At 40.1% G+C, this 20,053-nt stretch overlaps 1 protein-coding gene across 2 annotated transcripts in view; it reads right to left on the bottom strand.

Moving 5' to 3' along the window:
- The window catches only part of LOC105498109 (T-cell surface glycoprotein CD1a-like), a 28,681-nt gene extending 23,452 nt beyond the window's left edge, over positions 1-5,229 (bottom strand). The window contains exons 1-6 of one of the 2 annotated variants that reach the window (XM_071082995.1): positions 4,280-5,229; positions 3,672-3,938; positions 2,718-2,996; positions 1,925-2,203; positions 1,480-1,570; positions 729-1,310 (exon numbers count right to left, since the gene is read on the bottom strand). In XM_071082995.1, the coding sequence (XP_070939096.1) occupies positions 1,301-1,310; positions 1,480-1,570; positions 1,925-2,203; positions 2,718-2,996; positions 3,672-3,938; positions 4,280-4,337 (984 nt within the window). In that variant the 5' untranslated portion in view covers positions 4,338-5,229 and the 3' untranslated portion in view covers positions 729-1,300. Of the gene's footprint in view, positions 1-728; positions 1,311-1,479; positions 1,571-1,924; positions 2,204-2,717; positions 2,997-3,671; positions 3,939-4,279 lie in introns of those variants that run through there. The other variant, XM_071082996.1, reaches the window with a different exon arrangement.
- Positions 5,230-20,053: the final 14,824 nt, after the last annotated feature.

Here is a 20,053-nt window from a genome sequence, read left to right as displayed (position 1 = left end):
TATACATATATAAAATAAGATGTCTTTAAACAGAAACACACATAAAACAAGCTTATGTATTCATCAGCTAACAAAAATGTTGTGAAAAAGCTCACAAGAACCTAACACCTGTATTTCCCTGGGAACAACGGCTAAGTGCTCACGAATCCAGTGTTTCCAGCAACTGCAGAGAATATAACTGTCATGAATAACAAGAATGTGCAGTACGATATTACTTGCCTTGATCTCACTTCAATCTTGAGGAGCAACACTCTTGTTCCCTTTTTTGATCATTTTCTCTTCAGTGACACACTTGTACTACATCTCAGGCATCACTAGCATCAGTGCCTCACAAATTTTAGTGGACTTGTGAGTATCCTGCTGATTTTCCAAAATACAAATTATAATTCAGTAAATCTAAGGTGAGGCCCAAATTCTACCTTTCTAACAAGCTCCAATGTGAGAACTCTGCTGGTTGTCCCTGAGCCACTGAATAGTAAAGATATACATCCTGCCTTGCATACCTGCAACACTAATTTAACTCGAATAACTCTCTATAGTTGAATGATAGGAGTAGTAAGAGACAAAATTGTGTTTCTCCTCTGGAGCTCAGAGAACAAACTATAGAACTAGGAATGTGTAAAATTTCCTCCAACCAAGAAGGCCTTTAACCAGAAGAGTATCAAATGTCTCAAGTACTTCAAAAGCACCAGGAAGGAAAAGAATAAGAAAAGACTACAAATTTGGCATAAATTCAACACAGAGTTTTATTGAGAACATGTTTCATGAAAGCAAGATCCTTCACCAGGTATGCATATATTAAAAACACACATACTTTGCACTGAAGGAGTAGAAAAATTAGAAGGAAAAGGGGGACCTAAATAGCTGCAACGAAGGAGAGGAAGTGAGGAGTACAGTTAGCAAAGTACGGCTGAAATGTGGTGGGAGTTCAGACCAGGAAGAGTCCGTTTCCCACCTGTGAGTCAGGGAAGGCCCTCGGGAATAAGGGACATCTATAACAAGCCTGATGATCCATTAATAGTTGAACATGTGAATATTGCTAGGATCCCATTGCATTTGGAGATAAAATTTGAATTTTAAAGTCCCAGAACCCAGGTCAGAACAACAAATCCTGCAAAACTAAATTGAGCTTATATTGACAAATGATCTTTAATCAGAAACAAGCAAAACTGACAAAAGTTTTACAAGGAGAGTTGAGAGGACGTCATCACCATGATGTGTTCAGGTGTATCCTGAGCTGTTGAACTGCTGGTCTCTCACCCCAAAAGGAGAAGGGTGACAAGGAGGATCATGGTGTGTCTTAACGGAAACTGGATGAAAACAGAGATAGAAGTCACTCTGAATAAAGTGGAGCTAAGAGTTGAGGAGTAATAGGGAAGGGGACTGGGGAGAGAAGAACTGAGGAGAGAGAAACAAAAACCATGGGAAGACAAGTGGGGTAGGAAATAAGAGTAGGAAAGACACAGGCCAAGAACTCACCAGTGTTTTCTGAACCAAAGCGCAAGACCTATCAGAAGAAGCAAAGGCACTATCACCGCCAAGATGATCAAGCCCATGGAACTGTGATGTTCTGTGAATTTGGGGAGACACCAAGGATGTTATAATCCACCCATTTTACCTCACCACTCCCTGTTTCACTGCATTCCCTTGGCTTCTTTTTTTCATTTGAGTATCCAGCTTACCAATCTCTTTTCTTTTTTTGTTTTTCTCTCATCCCTGCTCAGAGATGGATTCTTCATCTTATCCTCAGCATCCTCCTGCATCTACAGTGCCCTCATTTTCAATACTTCCATTTCTTAGCTTACCTAGTTTTATTCATGTTGGGGCTATAATCCCTAAAATCCTAAAATTTTCAGCTTGCCCTCCCTCTATGTCTGAAGACCACCACTTGGCCTTTCCAGCCTGGGCCCCAGCTCTTTCTCACCCCAGTAGAGGATGATATCCTGGCCCTCTAGACTGCTGTGCTTCACCCGACAGGACAGGTCAGCTGCCTCCCCAGCGGCCACCTCCAGGGTTGCTCGGAGATACCATGTCCCGTCAGCATTGGGCAGGATGTCCCCTCGCTGAGTGCCCTGCTGCTCCTGCTCACCCTGCATCCACATCACCCACACAGGTTTTGGGTAGAATCCTGAGACATGGCACACAAGCTGCAGATGGCCAGGGCCAGGACTGAGGCCACGGGACAGCCAGGCCTCGGGCTTCACTGCAAAGGACAGAAAAGATATTCAAATACAGACTTGGAGTTTCATATCTCCACAGTAGTTTAGAAGTTTAGATAGACACATCGTTCCCATTTCTCTTTTCTTTTCTTTTTTTTTTTTTTTTGAGACAGGGTCTCACTCTGTCACTATGCTGCAGTGCAGTGGCATAATTATAATCATAGCACACTGTAACCTCAAACTCTTGGGCTCAAGCAATCCTCCTGCCTCAGCCTCTTAAGTAACTGGGACTACAGGTGTGTGCTACCATGACTGGCTAACTTATTTTTATTTTTTAGAGACAGGGGTCTCACTATGTTGCTCAGGCTGGTCTGGGACTCCTGCCCTTAAGCAGTCCTCCAGCCTCAGCTTCCCAAAGCACTGGGATTAGAGATGTGAGCCACTGCACCCAGCCTTTCCCACTTCTGGGTGGCTCTTCCTTATTCCAAATTGGAAGGGGGTGGTGGAAGGGTATGATTTTGAAATCAAAAGTTCTTGGAGGGAGGGTGCAGGACTGACCTTGCCTCTGGAGATGTGCCTTTCCGGCATCAAGAAGACCCAAGATGAGACGTGGACAGGTGTCACCGAGGAGACTGTGTATTATGTCATTTTCATGCTGATTCTGATTGAGCACTTTGCAGAGATGCTTGGCCATATTCCCAGCCACCGGAGATGGCAACCATGAGTTGTTCTGGAAGCTCACTAAATCTGATCCTTGATAAGCCAACCTATGGAAGCTTCCTGAGAACTTTCCAGAGTGCAGTTCACAGCCTACTGTCCACTGTATCTCAAAAGGATCTGGGGTTATGAAATACGGGAAAGAGGGAGAAAAAAAAGATAAAATGAAATGAGTAGAAGAAAAGATTGTAGGAGTAGAACCAAAGATTGCAGAAGCAGAAGGGGGAAGTTTGCAGGGTTTGACATAATGGAATAAAATTTGGTTTGGTCAGGGATTCAGAGAAAGAGAAATTGGTGGAAGCTGTCGGTGGAGGAAAAGATTAGTAACGTATGGAAGAGGGCAGATTGGTCAAAGAAAGTGATGTGAATGCTGTGGGTGAGGAAGGACTTGGTGTAAGAGAACTGAGATTACAACAACTTAAGTTGAATGGAATGCAATGGGTTACAATTGAGTATATATAGAGAGACTGTTGAAGAGAACGAATGAGAAAGTGAGAAAGCTGAAGGTATCTGGTTGTAGGGCAGGAAAAAGGGTGGCCATAGGATACTTGTAAGAAAAGGTAATAATGCATAACCCTGCAGTCAATAATAGAGGAGTTCATAAGTAGCAGAGGTTTTTGAACAGTTAGAGTCTGGATAAGAGCCCTTGCCCAAAAGTATGCAATTGCAGTTTTATGATGGAAAGAATAGAATAAGATACAGAAGAGAGTCAGGCTGTTTCCTACAGGAATAAGAAACATTGAGACATCCCCTGTCTCCCACCTCCCTACTCCCCATGGAGGAAACTGAACTCACACTCAATCTGTATTTCACGGGAGTATCTATGCATTTCCTCGAGGAACCGATCGCAGCGTATGTGAAATAACATTTCCAGTTCCTTCCACTCCTCGTTGCCGAAGTTTCCCCTGGACCAGGGCCACAGGAAAATGATGGTGCTGGAATTTCTGTCCAAGGTGTGGGTCTGCAAATCACCCAGACAACCTGAGATCAGATTTCGTTTCCAGGAATGGTTAGAAAAGGATGCGATCTGGATGACATGGAAGGAGACAGGCTCCTTGAGCCCTGTGGCAAAAGAACAAATAGAATGGGGAGAAAGAAATTGAGAAAGAGAATGGAGAGAGGCCAGAGTTGGGGAACTCAGAATCTGGAGAAAAGGGGATCCATCATGGTCTTTGCAGACGTTTGCTTGCCACAGAGCCCCATGACTTATCAACCACCTTCTTCAGAGCTCGGGGACTTGGAGTCATGGACAGTCAGAATGGAACCAGCCTGGCACTCTCACTTTCCAGGTATATGCTAGGGAAAGCACACACATATACACACACATACACACATGTGCACACACACAAACACACACACACAGACTTTCATCCACCCAACTGGGCAGTTGTCAGAGTTCTTACCGTCTGCATTGCCACCACCTGGGAGAACAGCTAGCAATGGAAGTGGCAAAAACAGCATGTCATTTGCAGTTGTTATTTCCTTCTCTCAGAAAAAATGGTCTTTGATTTCTGTTCCAAACAAACCTACCCCCACGATATCTCTATTCTGACTTCTTTCTGCAACCAACAGACAAACCTCCCATGACTGCAACAAAGAAAATTCACTCCAAAAACCCTGAGACGCCTATTTAGTCTCTCATTTCCCTCTGGTTCTGACTCTCCTCTCTAGTTTCGAACTTCTCTCCTTGTCACCAACTTCCAACTTACTCACCTTCGCCTAATTCAACTGCTATGGAACAAGTCTGTCGTGGTATTGAAAAGCCACTTAACCACTAAGGATCTTTTTTTCCTCAATCATACAATAAGAGCATAAAACTAAATGGCTCCCAGAGTGCCACCCAATGTTCCCATGTCCCTGCTGTTTTTGATCACTCTGTCCTTTTCAATATTTTCCCATGTATTTTCTTCCCGTCTCTTCACCCCCTTACTACATTCTCATTTCTGATTTAACATTGATTGATTTGCTTTGTCAGAGTCTCCTATGACTGCCCTGTGTGACAGTATAAACTAACACCTTTTCTCCATTATTCTTAGAGAAGAGCCAGTAACCATCACAAAAAAAGAAAAAAAAAACACTACTACTAAAATATATAAAGAAAATTTCCTCTGTTTGATTTTCATTGATATACATTCACTCACCCAACAGACTCTCTCAGCACCTGCCTGGAGTCAAGCATCTTGGTACTCAAGAATATGCAGTGGTTGACAACACAATCACTTTATTGAAGGAGATTTTACTCTACTTAGGGAGAAAAACACAAGAACTGTAAATCTTGGTGTGCTGAGTTTTATTATACTGTATACACTCTCTGGATAAAAAGGAGGCCTGCTTGAAATAATATTTTCTAAAATGGGGACTCCTAACTAAAGTTTGCCAGCCCAGAATTTTGACTTCAATGGTTGACTTGGATATTAGTTCCATGTCGTTATCACACTGTATCCCCACCTAACACAGTACCTCGCAAGTGGTAGGTGCTTAGTGAATATTTGTCAAATGAATGAATGAATTCAGCCAATACATCCATTTTTTAATTATGGAGGAGATATTCAACATGAAACTTTTTAAAGAGATCATAAATGTTACTTGTAACCCTACATAGTGAGATGAGAATCTCATACACTTTTATTAAGGATAGAAGTACAAGTTACTGCCATGAGGTTTACATAAAGGATCCTGCTATAAATTTCCTATTACTTATAAGAAACTAGTCATGTAATCCCAGCACTTGAGAGCAGTGAAGTTAATGGAATATTCCAAAGTCTGTATCCCAGGATCCCTTTTTATTCGTCCTACTTGGATGTTTCAGGGTTGTTTTTTCATAAATGAGTCTTTGCTGGACAGATTTACATTCTTTTATGCTGCTTGTTATTGTTCAAGGAGTTCTAAATATATGTTTGTGCTTTGTAGGTATCATCCATATAAATGTGTTTGGGCTATTTACTATATTGTTTGGTTTTCAAAAAAATTATCTGAAGCTAATTTAGGGGAAAAATTTTTTTTTCTCGAGATAGGGTTTCACTCTGTTATTCAGGCTGGAGTGCAGTGGAATGATCATAGCTCACTATAACTTCAAACTCCTCAAGCAATCCTCCTGTGTCAGCCTCCGAAAGTGCTGGGATTATTGGTACGAGCCACCAGGCATGGCCTGCAAATAATTTTTGTTTGTTTGTTTGTTTTTTGTTTTGTTTTGTTTTGAGACAGAGTCTCACTCTGTCACCCAGGCTGGAGTGCAGTGGCGTGATCTCAGCTCACTGCAATGTCTGCCTCCCAGGTTCAAGCAATTGTCCTGCCTCAGCCTCCCAAGAAGCTGGGATTACAGATGTGTGCCACCATGCCTGGCTAACTTTGATATTATTAATAGAGATGGGGTCTCACCATCTTGGTCTTGAACTCCTGAACTCAGGTGATCCACCTGCCTCGGCCTCCCAAAGTGCTGGGATTACAGATAATTTTTTAAAGTTAAGATTAGCATGCAAAAAGCTGTAAAGAGCTTCATTTTCATATTTACAATTTTTTGAAGCTGGACCATCAAAATCACAACTTGAATTTATCAAAGAACTGAAATATCAGGGCAACCAGTTAACCCAAAACATAAAGACAGACAGACTCCTCCAAGGACAGAAGGAATGCAAACCCTTGTTTACTTGGGACAGATGCCAGACACTGTACAAGCCAATAAGAAGAAAAATTCAGCTAAAATTGTAAACAAATTAGTAAAGGCTAGCATGAGTATATAGAAGCTCTGGGAGTCATAGAAACAGGGAATTTCACATCAGTCTCTAAGCCCTTTTTTGTAAACCTCACTAGGGTCTTCTGAAAGATTAGGATCAGAGATGTAGACCACATAAATCCTCTCTCATGATGCGGGCCTGAGGAATGAGAACAGCTACTGCATGGGAAAGGTAGTAAGTCCCAACTAGATGTGTCTCCTCTATTGCAAGAAAGAAAAAAAAAACAAAAGCCTGGCCAGTAGTGATGGGCCACACCTGTAATCCCAGCACTTTGGGAGGCCAAGGCAGGCAGATCACAAGTTCAGGAGTTTGAGACCAACCTGGTCAACATGGTGAAACCCCGTCTGTACTAATAATACAAAAAATTAGCCAGGTGTGGTGGTGCACACCTGTAGTCTCAGCTACTTGAATCCAGGAGGTGGAGGTTGCAGTGAGCTGAGATCATGCCACTGCACTCCAGCCTGGGCAACAGAGCAAGATTTGGCCCAAGATGGCCAAATAGGAACAGCTCCAGTCTCCAGCTCCCAGCATGAGTGGCACAGAAGATGGGTGATTTCTGCATTTTCAAATGAGGTACCAGGTTCATCTCACTGGGTCATGTCGGACAGGTGGTGCTGGTCAGCAGGTGCAGCCCTACCAGCGAGAGCTGAAGCAGGGCGAGGTATTGCCTTGCCTGGGAGGTGCAAGGGAGAAGGGAATTCCTTTTCCTAGCCAAAGGAAATTGAGACACACAACACCTGGAACATCGGGTAACTCCCACCCTAATACTGCGCTTTACCAAGGGTCTTAGCAAATGGCACACCAGGAGATTATATCCCACACCTGGCCCAGAGGGTCCCACACACAGGGAGCCTCCCTCATTGCTAGCACAGCAGTCTGAGATCTAACTGCAAGGCAGCAGCGAGGATGGGGGAGGGGCGCCCGCCATTGCTGAGGCTTAAGTAGGTAAACAAAGCCACCAGGAAGCTCGAATTGGGTGGAGCCCACCACAGCTCAAGGAGGCCGGCCTGTCTCTGTAGACTCCTCCTCTCAGACAGGTCATAGCTAAACAAAAAGCAGCAGAAACCTCGGCAGAGTTAAATGCCCCCATACGGAAGATTTGAAGAGAGCCGTGGATCTCCCAGTATGGAGGTTAAGATCTGAGAATGGACAGACTGCCTGCTCAAGTAAGTCCCTGAACCCTGAGTAGCCTAATTGGGAGACATCCCCCACTAGGTGCAGACCAACACCTCACACCTCACACAGTGGGGTACACCCCTGAGACGAAGCTTCCAGAGCAAGAATCAGACAGCAACACTCGCTGTTCAGCAATATTCTATCTTCTGCAGCCTCTGCTGCTGATACCCAGGCAAACAGGGTCTGGAGTGGACCTCAAGCAAACTCCAACAGACCTACAGCTGAGGGTCTTGACTGTTGGAAGGAAAACTAACAAACAGAAAGGACACCCACAACAAAACCTCATCAGTACATCACCATCAACAAGGACCAAAGGCAAATAAAACCACAAAGATAGGGAAAAAGCAGTGCAGAAAAGCTGGAAATTGAAAAAATCAGAGCGTATCTCCCACTCCAAAGGAACGCAGCTCATCGCCAGCAACAGAAAAAAGCTGGACGGAGAATGACTCTGATGAGTCGAGAGAAGAAGGCTTCAGTCGATCAAACTTCTCAGAGCTAAAGGAGGAACTATGTAACCAGCGCAAAGAAACTAAAAACCTTGAAAAAAGACTTGACAAATGACTAACTAGAATAACCAAAGTAGAGCAGTCCTTAAAAGAACTGATAGAGATGAAAACCATAACACGACAACTACATGACAAATGCACAAGCTTCAGTAACCCACTCGATCATCTGGAAGACAGAGTATCAGTGATTGAAGATCAAATGAATGAAATGAAGTGAGAAAAGAGGTGTAGAGAAAAAGAGTAAAAAGAAATGAACAAAGCCTCCAAGAAATATGGGATTATGCGGAAAGACCAAATCTACGTCTGATTGGGGTGCCTGAAACTGATGGGGAAAATGAAACCAACTTGGAAAACCCTCTGCAGGATATCATCCAGGAGAACTTCCCCAACCTAGTAAGGCAGGCCAACATTCAAATTCAGGAAATACAGAGAACGCCACAAAGATACTCCTCGAGAAGAGCAACTCCAAGATATGTAATTGTCAGATTCACCAAAGTTGAAATGAAGGAAAAAATCTTAAGGGCAGCCAGAGAGAAAGGTCGGGTTACCCACAAAGGAAAGGCCATCAGACTAACAGTGGATCTCTAGGCAGAAACTCTACAAGCCAGAAGAGAGTGGGGGACAATATTCAACATTCTTAAAGAAAAGAATTTTAAACCCAGAATTTCATATCCAGCCAAACTAAGTTTCATAAGTGAAGGAGAAATAAAATCCTTTACAGAGAAACAAATGCTTAGAGATTTTGTCACCACCAGGCCTGCCCTACAAGAGATCCTGAAGGAAGTACTAAACATGGAAAGGAACAACAGGTACCAGCCATTGCAAAAACATGTCAAAATGTAAAGTCCATTGATGCTAGGAAGAAACTGCATCAACTAGCGAGCAAAATTACCACCTAATATCATAATGACAGGATCAAGTTCACACATAACAATATTAACCTTAAATGTAAATGGACTAAATAGTCCAACTAAAAGACACAGACTGGCAAATTGGATAAAGGGTCAAGACCACCAGTTTGCTGTATTCAGGAGACTGATCTCACATGCAGAGACACACATAGTCACAAAATAAAGGGATGGAGAAAGATCTACGAAGCAAATGGAAAACAAAAAAAAAGCAGGGGTTGCAATCCTAGTCTCTGATAAAACAGACTTTAAACCATCAAAGATCAAAAGAGACAAAGAAGGCCACTGCATAGTGGTAAAGCGATCAATTCATCAAAAAGAGGTAACTATCCTAAATATATATGCACCCAATACAGGAGCACCCAGATTCATAAAGCAAGTCCTTAGAGACTTACAAAGAGACATAGACTCCCATACAATAATAATGGGAGACTTTAACACCCCACTGTCAACATTAGATAGATCAATGAGGCAGAAAGTCAACAAGGATATCCAGGAATTGAACTCAACTCTGCACCAAGCGGACCTAATAGACATCTACAGAACTCTCCATCCCAAATCAACAGAATATACATTCTTCTCAGCACCACACCACACTTATTCCAAAATTGACCACATAGTTAGAAGTAAAGCACTCCTCACATAACGTAAAAGAACAGAAATTATAACAAACTGTTTCGCAGACCACAGTGCAATCAAACTAGAACTCAGGACTAAGAAACTCAATCAAAACCACTCAACTACATGGAAACTGAACAACCTGCTCCTGAATGACTACTGGGTACATAACGAACTGAAGGCAGAAATAAAGATGTTCTATGAAACCAATGAGAACAAAGGTACAACATACCAGAATCTCTGGGACACGTTTAAAGCAGTGTGTAGAGGGAAATTTATAGCACTAAATTCCCACAAGCGAAGGCTGGAAAGATCTAAAATTGACACTCTAACATCACAAGTAAAAGAACTAGAGAAGCAAGAGCAAACACATTCAAAAACTAGCAAAAGGCAAAAAGTAACTAAGATCAGAGCAGAACTGAAGGAGATAGAGACACAAAAATACCTCCAAAAAAATCAATGAATCCAGGAGCTGGTCTTTTGAAAAGATCAACAAAATTGATAGATCACTAGCAAGACTAATAAAGAAGAAAACAGAGAAGAATCAAGTAGATGCAATAAAAATTGATAGAGGGGATATCACCACCATCCCCACAGAAATACAAACTACCATCAGAGAATACGATAAACACCTCTATGCAAAAAAACTAGAAAACCTGAAGAAATGGATAATTTCCTGGACACTTACACTCTCCCAAGACTAAACCAGGAAGAAGTTGAATCCCTGATTAGACCAATAGCAGTCTCTGAATTGAGGCAATAATTAATAGCCTACCAACCAAAAAAAGTCCAGGACCAGAGAGATTCACAGCCGAATTCTACCAGAGTTACAAGGAGGAGTTGGTACCATTTCTTCTGAAACTATTCCAATCAATAGAAAAAGAGGGACTCCTCCCAAACTCATTTTACGAGGCCAATATCATCCTGATACCAAAGCCTGACAGAGATATAACAAAAAAAGAGAATTTTAGACCAATATCCCTGATGAACATTGATGCAAAAATCCTCAATACTGGCAAACCAAATCCAGCAGCACATCAACAAGCTTATCCACCATGATCAAGTGGGCTTCATCCCTGAGTTGCAAGGCTGGTTCAACATATGCAAATCAATAAACATAATCCAGCATATAAACAGAACCAAACACAAAAACCACATGATTATCTCAATAGATACAGAAAAGGCCTTGAAAAAATTCAACAGCCCTTCATGTTAAAAACTCTCAATAAATTCGGTATTGATGGAACATATCTCAAAATAAAAAGAGCTACTGATGACAGACCCACAGCCAATATCATACTGAATGGGCAAAAACTGGAAGCATTCTCTTTGAAAACTGGCACAAGACAGGGATGCCCTCTCTCACCACTCCTATTCAACATAGTGTTGGAAGTTCTGGCTAGGGCAATCAGGCAAGAAAAAGAAATAAAAGGTATTCAGTTAGGAAAAGAAGTCAAATTGTCCCTGTTTGCAGATGACATGATTGTTTATTTAGAAAACCCCATCATGTCAGCCCAAAATCTCCTTAAGCTGATAAGAAACTTCAGCAAAGTCTCAGGATACAAAATTAATGTGCAAAAATCACAAGCATTCTTATACACCAGTAACAGACAAATAGACAGTCAAATCATGAATGAACTTCCATTCACAATTGCTTCAAAGAGAATAAAATACCTACGAATCTGACTTACAAGGGATATAAAGGACCTCTTCAAGGAGAACTACAAACCACTGCTCAGTGAAATCAAAGAGGACACAAACAAATGGAAGAACATTCCATGCTCATGGATAGGAAGAATCAATATTGTGAAAATGGCCATACTGCCCAAGGTACTTTACAGATTCAATGCCATCCCCATCAAGCTACCAATGAGTTTCTTCACAGAATTGGAAAAAACTGCTTTAAAGTTCATATGGAACCAAAAAAGAGCCCGCATCTCCAAGACAATCCTAAGTCAAAAGAACAAAGCTGGAGTCATCATGCTACCTGACTTCAAAGTATACTACAAGGCTACAGTAACCAAAACAGCATGGTACTGGTACCAAAACAGACATATAGACCAATGGAACAGAACAGAGTCCTCAGAAATAATACCACACATCTACAGCCATCTGATCTTTGACAAACCTGAGAGAAACAAGAAATGGGGAAAGGATTCCCTATTTAATAAATGGTGCTGGGAAAATTGGCTAGCCATAAGTAGAAAGCTGAAACTGGATCCTTTCCTTACTCCTTACACGAAAATTAATTCAAGATGGATTAGAGACTTAAATGTTAGACCTAATACCATAAAAACCCTAGAAGAAAACCTAGGTAATACCATTCAGGACATAGGCCTGGGCAAAGACTTCATGTCTAAAACACCAAAAGCAACAGCAACAAAAGCCAAAATTGACAAATGGGATCTAATTAAACTAAAGAGCTTCTGCACAGCAAAAGAAACTACCCTCAGAGTGAACAGGCAACTTACAGAATAGGAGAAAATTTTTGCAATCTTGCTATCTACTTATCTGACAAAGGGCTAATATCCAGAATCCTCAAAGAACTCAAACAAATTTACAAGAAAAAAACAAGCAACCCCATCAAAAAGTGGGCAAAGGATATGAACAGACATTTCTCAAAAGAAGACATTCATACAGCCAACAGACACATGAAAAATGCTCATCATCACTGGCCATCAGAGAAATGCAAATCAAAACCACAATGAGATACCATCTCACACCAGTTAGAATGGTAATCATTAAAAAGTCAGGAAACAGCAAGTGCTGGAGAGGATGTGGAGAAATAGGAACACTTTTACACTGTTGGTTGGTGGGATTGTAAACTAGTTCAACCATTATGGAAAACAGTATGGCGATTCCTCAAGGATCTCGAACTAGAAGTACCATATGACCCAGCCATCCCATTACTGGGTATATACCCAAAGGATTGTAAATCATGCTGCCATAAAGACACATGCACACGTAAGTTTATTGTGGCACTATTCACAATAGCAAAGACTTGGAATCAACCCAAATGTCCATCAGTGACAGACTAGATTAAGAAAATGTGGCACATATACACCATGGAATATATGCAGCCGTAAAAAAGGATGAGTTTGTGTCCTTTGTAGGGACATGGATGCAGCTGGAAACCATCATTCTCAACAAACTATCACAAGAACAGAAAACCAAACACCGCATATTCTCACTCATAGGTGGGAACTGAACAATGAGATCACTTGGGCTCAGGAAGGGGAACATCACACATCGAAGCCTATCACGGGGAGGGGGAAGGGGGGAGGGATTGTATTGGGAGTTATACCTGATGTAAATGACGAGTTGATGGGTGCTGATGAGTTGATGGGTGGAGCACACCGACATGGCACAAGTATACATATGAAACAGACCTGCAGGTTATGCACATGTACCCTAGAACTTAAAGTATAATAATACAAAATAAAATAAAATAAAATTAAATAAAATACCTAAAAATAAAAAAAAAAACAAGAAAGGAAACAATAATATTGTACACTCTAACTCCTTTCTTCTCATGTATTTTGATTTTTCATGTACCAATTTACATCTTTTATATGGTTTATCTTTTAGTAAATTATTTTAGTTATCATTTTAAGAGCTTTGCATTTTAGTCTTCATACTAAAGTTATAAGTGGTTTACATACCATAATTACAATATTAGATATCCCAAATTTATCTGTATCCCTATATTTACTTATTTATTTAAAGGCAGGGTCTTACTCTGTCACTCAGGCTGGAGTGCAATGACTGAGTCTTGGCTCGCTGCAACCTCTGTCTCCTAGGCTCAAGGAATTATCCTATTTCAGCTTGTTGAATAGCTAGGACTACAGGCACAAGCCACCATGGCTGACTATTTTTTTTTTTTTTTTTTTCCGTAAGATGGGGTTTTGCCATGTTGCCCAGGCTGGTCTCAAATCCCTGAGTTTAGTCAATCCACCTGCCTCAGCTTTCTGAAGTGCTGGGATTACAGCCATGAGCCACAATGCCTGGCCTATATACTTACTTTTATCCGTGAGTTCTATACCTTTTGATATTTTCTTGTCACACATTAGCATTTGTTTCTTTCAAGTTGAAGAACTTCCTTTGTTATTTCTTGTAAGACAGATCAGGTGGTGTTGCATTTCGTTGGCTTTTGTTTGTCTGGAAAAGTCTTTATCTCTCCTTCATTTATGAAGGATATATTTGCCAGTTACTTTATTCTTGGTTGGCAATCTTTTTCTTTCAGCATTCTGAATACATTGCCCTACACTTTTTGGCCTGCAAGGTTTCTGCTGAAAAGTCTGTTGCCAGGCATATCAACATTCCCTTACATGTTATTTGCTTCTTTTCTATTACTGTTTTTAGAATGCTCTGTTTCTGAGAGTCAAAGGGTATGTCTTGAGGTAGTTCCATTTGTGTTTAATCTGATTGATGGCGTTTGATCTTCCTCTACAGCATTTACATCTTTTTCCAGGATTGTAAAATTTTCTATTATGATTTCTGTGAATAAGCCTTCTATCTCTTTGTCTTTTTCTGCACCCTCTTGAACTCCAATGACCCAAGTACTTGCTCTTTCAATACCATCCCATAGACTCCATGAACTTCACTTGTTTCTTTTTTTCTTTTATTCTTTGTTCTCCTTTGGCAATATTTCAAATAGTCTATCTTTTATTTCACTGATTTTTTTTCTTCTGCTTGATTAATTCTGCTGTTAATGCTCTGTATTGCATCTTTTAGCTCTAGGATTTGTTAGATTTTTCATTATTTTACTCCCTGTTAAACTTCTCTGATAAATTTCTGAATTGTTTTTCTCTGTGTTTTACTGAAATTCACTAAGCCTCCTTAACAAGCTATTCTGAATTCCTTGGGAGATAATACTTCTCCATCACTTTAGGGTTTGTCACTGGCATCTTGTTATGTCTGCTTGGTGAGGTCATAATTCCCTGGTTGTTCTTGATGCTTGTGGATGTACATTGATATATTTGCTTTGAATAGAGGTATTTATTTTAGTCTTCACAGTCTGGCTTTGTTTGTGCCTGTTTTTCTTCACTGGGACTGTCCAGAATTTAAGCAAACCTAATGTCAGAGTCCATGACTGCAGCAGCCATTTCAGCAGTAGAAGGAAGCTAAGCCCAGGTTCACTGTCTCATGAGGGCTGTCAGGTTGGCATGGAGCCCTTATGTAGAAGGACATGAGGAAGACGCAAGGAGGGTACCCAAGCTATGTGAGGAAGCTGACCAGGGACCTAAGTCCAGAAGCCTGTCTCATTGGCTCAGATAGGTGCACATTTCCTGGTAGATCCCTGCACATTTAGGACAATTCCCCAATTGAATTAAAAGGTGATAGTTCTGAGACTGTCCCTGCTCAGGATCTGCTGTGGGAGGGTGGCTGACAGACTTACCTCAGTCTTACATCATTTCCAGATGCGTGCACTTCCCAGCAGTTTGCTGCATGGGCAGAGGAATTCCCTGACTACAATGGGAGGAGCTGGAGCTAAGACTGTGCATCCTCAGGATCCATTGTGGGATGGATGCTGGCAACTCTCCCTGGTAGCTCAGGTGGGCACACAATCTCCAGTTGTCACATGTATGTGCAAGAGAATTTCCCAACTGCAGTGAGAGGAGCTGGAGCTGAGACTGGGTCCCTTCAGTATCTATTTTGGGACAAAGGTTGGTGTTCCCATCAAGGAGGTTCAGAAAAATGGGTAATTTCCTGGCTATGAGATAAGGGTAAGTCTTTCTCTAGGTATCCTTGTGTGAACAGTAACAAACTAAGATCACAGCTGAGTGGGTCTGGAGCCAAATTACAGGGTAAGTTTCAGATTCACTGCCAAAAATGTAATGGGCAGAAGAGCTTTTCTGCCAAGGCACTAGTGTACGTGATTCCTCCTAGACACATTGGCAGATGTATTTGGTTCAAGACTCAAGACAAAATTGGGATGTAGCCAAGCCTTTGGTTAATGGGGATGTTCCAAGTTTGAAACCTGGAGTAGCATTGGTGGATCTGCTATCCAGGTGCTGGTCTGCAAACCTAAAGCTGCCTACCTAGGGCTTAGGTTCCATTGAATTTTCACAGATTCCTTCCTGTTTCCTGAGGCTTCCTCAGAGAGACTTTTGTCTGTGGATGAGTAGACAATTCTTGGAGTGGGGGGATATGAGTGGGTTACCACCTATTCCACCATCTTTCTGACATAGTGTTTGTATTTCTATTCTGACTGTAACGTATATAGAGGGATTAGGTGAATACATAATTAAATTGATTCATTGGAAACCAAGATTTTCCGTGTGGGAGAAAAGAGAAGTATAAGTGAGACTGATGAGTTAAACATGTAGTTTTGAATTTGAAGTGAAAGTATAAATCTGAGCTTGTGATGATATTTATCCTTAAAAAAACTCCCAGTCTAATTTTTTTTTTTAGGTTTTCCCCCTTAGAAGGCCTAGACACCAGGATTAACCCAGTAATTTCCATATCACATGTTTTCCACTAACAAGGACCAGAGATCCTTCCTAATTTCCAGTGGAGGGCAAGAAATTTCGGCAAGAACCTTGAGCAACTTTGCCACATCAGAAAGCAATAGAGTCTTGATGACAGAGGTGTATTGATGGAGTTCAGGAAGAACTGACTTGAAAAGAGTCTCATTGTCACAGATAGGACAATTTGAGCTTCAATAAAACAACTACTAAGAGAGATCCAAGCATTTTAAATACGCTGAAATTCATGAGTATACAATTATGCAAAAAAATATTGATCGCTTGTGGAGAATGCCATATAAAGCATTCATCCTCTTGAGAACTGGCAAATAAATAGAAAGAATAAATAATTTATTCTTTGATTCCCTCAAGGTAATAAGATAGTTATTGAGGGTAGTGTCTCTTTAGGAATATTCTAACTAATAAGTGAAGAATGTTTAACATATTTTTCTTTCACCCCTAGGCCATTCGTTCACAAGATGTGACCCACGGCACCTTGAGGTCCCTGACTCCTTTTCTGTGGGTTCATAGTTCACAATAAATCTTAACAATACTAACAGGTTAAATTTTTAATTCTGTTCTTCTCATGATTGCATGTTGTTCTCCAGAAACTACATGGAATATGATATTGCATCAGATTGGATGCCAAAGCAGATATGAAAATGTAGCTGTTTTCTTATTAAGCCAGACATTAAAGAGAATTGCCAAAATACTAAATAAATAAATAGATGCAGCTGTAAAACCACGCTTCTCACTACATTTTTGAAAAACTTTTAAAAGTAAAGATATAATTTTTGTTGATATGTAATCCATGTTTAATTGTAGAGAAGTTTATACATATTTTAATTATTAGTTTATTAGTTTTTACTTCTAAGATATATCTAGCTATCTGTCTGGACATACATTTTATATACACACACACACACACACTCTCCATCACACAAAGAAAAGTTTTTCTGGTGATCTCAATCTTTTTTTATTGTGGTAAAATACACATACATAAGATTTACCATCTTTGCCATTTTTAAGTGTACAATTCTGTGTTATTAAGTACACTCACACTATTGTGGCACCCTCAATAACTTCTACATGTGTAAAACGTGTAAGAGTTGAGACCTATTAATCTAGTAATGAATGAAGACCATCAAGCATTATATGCCTCTTATGAGATATACATAGTATAATAAAACCTGAATCTGATCACATCACAAATCTATTTATATATAGTAAATAAAGAGAACAAAGGAGCATGTTAAATGACATTATAGCTATGTCATCAGCAAAATCCAGACTGTGGATGATTTTACAAGAATGATGAAATTTCTTAAAAAAAAATTCTAGGATAAAAATGAGAGAGGAAACCTACAGATTAAAAAAGATTTATGAAACATATCAACTAATTTTGATGCATGAATCTTATTTTTATTCCAATTTAAAGAATAAACTGTAAAAAACAATTCATGAGACAGTTGGAAAAAATTTGCTGACCAACTATATATTTAATGATATTAAGAAATCTTTTATTTGGGGATGTCATAATGTAATTTTGGCTATATGTTAAAAAAGTCTATGGTTACAGAAAGACATGTTGAAATAGTTAAGGAGGAAATGATACAATATCTGAAATTTATTTTAATCACAAGTTGATAATTTTTTCAAAACTGTCTAATGAGCAAAGGGTGATTTTTATACTGCTTTATCTTTGCATTTATAAAATTATTATTATTATTATTACTATTATTGTTATTATTATTATTTTTGGAGGCAGGGTCTTGCTCTGTCACCTAGGCTGGAGTGCGGTGGCACAATCTCGGCTCACTGCAACCTCCACCTGGGTTCAAGTGATTCTCCTGCCTCAGCCTCCCAAGTAGCCGGGACTACAGCCACTCACCACCATGCCCAGCTAATTTTTGTATTTTTAGTAGAGACAGGGTTTCACCATGTTGGTCAGGCTAGTCTCAAACTCCTGACCTCAGGTGATCCACTTGCCTCAGCCTCCTAAAGTGCTGGGATTATAGGCGTGAGCCATCACGCTTGGCTCCTATAAAATTATTAATTAAAAAGTTGAAAAGAAGTCATTCTTTACCTCATGGTTTTAAGTCACTTAGTAGCTGGTTTGGTTATCAGATTGACTGCTGTAGTATCACAGTGCTTGTAGAGTTACTACAAGCACAGTTCAAGTAACTCTTATTTTACTTATTAATGGCTCCAAAGTACAGAAGCAGTGATGCTAGCAATTTTGATATGTGAAAGAGAAGCTGTCAAGTGCTTCCCTTTAGTGAAAAGGTGAAAAATAAGCAAAGAAAAAAATTGTATGCTGAGGTTGCTAAAATCTTCAGTAAGAATGAATTTTCTATCCATGAAATTGTGAAGAAGAAAAAAGAAATTTGTGCTAATTTTGCTGTTACACCTCACACTGCAAAAGCTATGACAGAGTGCATGCATGATAAGTGCTTAGTTAAGATAATTAAGGCATTAAATTTGCGGGTGGAAAACATAAACAGAAATGTGTTCCAACTGATGGCAATTAGGTTTGGCACTATCTGCAGGCTTTAGGCATCACTGGGGGTATTGGAACGCGTCTGCTGTCGATAAGGGGTAATGACTGTATTTTAATATTTTGGCCAAAATATCACAAACACATACACACGCACACACTCTCTAATAAATAAAAACAGTCAAGAAGGCCTTATAATTTGAGGCGGAAGATCTACTTCCGAAAGTCGTTCATTCAGAGGTCATAGTTAAAATCACGAGTAAATTAAGATTTACCAAGGTAAGGACCCTTAGAGGAAAATCTCACGTCCAAACAAAACAAAACAACAACAATCCCCCCACCCCACACACAAAACAACAACAAAAACAAACCACTGTTGAGGGCTGGTAATTTGGAAAGAAAAAAAATAAGAGTAAAGAAAACAGAGAAAAAATAAGAAAAATATGAAAAAGCTGGTTTAAGACATCAGAGATCACAGTAATGTCAGCATTTTCAACCCAACTGAAAATTCAATCTCTATTGGCTTAAAAGGAAAAAATGAGACTTACTAGGTTCATATACTAAATTGTCCAGAGGTAGTTTAGTTTCCAGATATAGTCTGATCTGGGCTTTGGCCCTGTTATCTCATTTGCTCCTTTATCTTTTTTGTTTGTGAGCTTCAATTCTAGGCCAGGTTTTTCTATGGAATAAAATTTTACAGCAATTTTAGGCTTTGCACACATTACACCATCCAGACAGAATTCCTCTTTCCTCAACCAACAAACATTAACCCAAGGCTTCAGTTGTATTTGGCCAATCGGGTCACATATAAACTATGAACCAATTATTCTGGTTAAGCAGGGGCATACCATTCTGAGTATTATCTTAGATCTTGGTTCTCATCTGGTGTCAATTTTGCCGCCTAGGAGATATTTGGCAACGTCTGAAGATATGTTTGGTTGTCACAGCTGACGAGATACTATTGGCATCCAGTGAGCAGATGCTGCTAAACATCCTACAGTGCACCGAAGAGCCTTCCACAGCAAAGAATTAAATGGGCCAAAATGTCAATAGTGGAATAGTGGTCAATAGTGGCTAAAATAGTCAATAGTCAACAGTAAGAGAAATGATTAGACCAAGGGTTCTTAAACTTGAGTGTGCATCAGAATCACTGCAAGTCTTTAAAACAGATCACTGGCTCTCATTCTCAGATTTTCTGATTCAGCAGGTCAGGGAGGTAGGAAGGCTAAATATTGCTTTTTCTAACAAGGTGCCAAGTGCTATTGCTGCAG

Source organism: Macaca nemestrina, chromosome 1 (genome assembly GCF_043159975.1).
Source record: "Macaca nemestrina isolate mMacNem1 chromosome 1, mMacNem.hap1, whole genome shotgun sequence".
NCBI lineage: Eukaryota > Metazoa > Chordata > Mammalia > Primates > Cercopithecidae > Macaca > Macaca nemestrina.
Note: the sequence above shows the minus strand (reverse complement) of the source record. Positions and strands in the feature narration are given on the sequence as shown.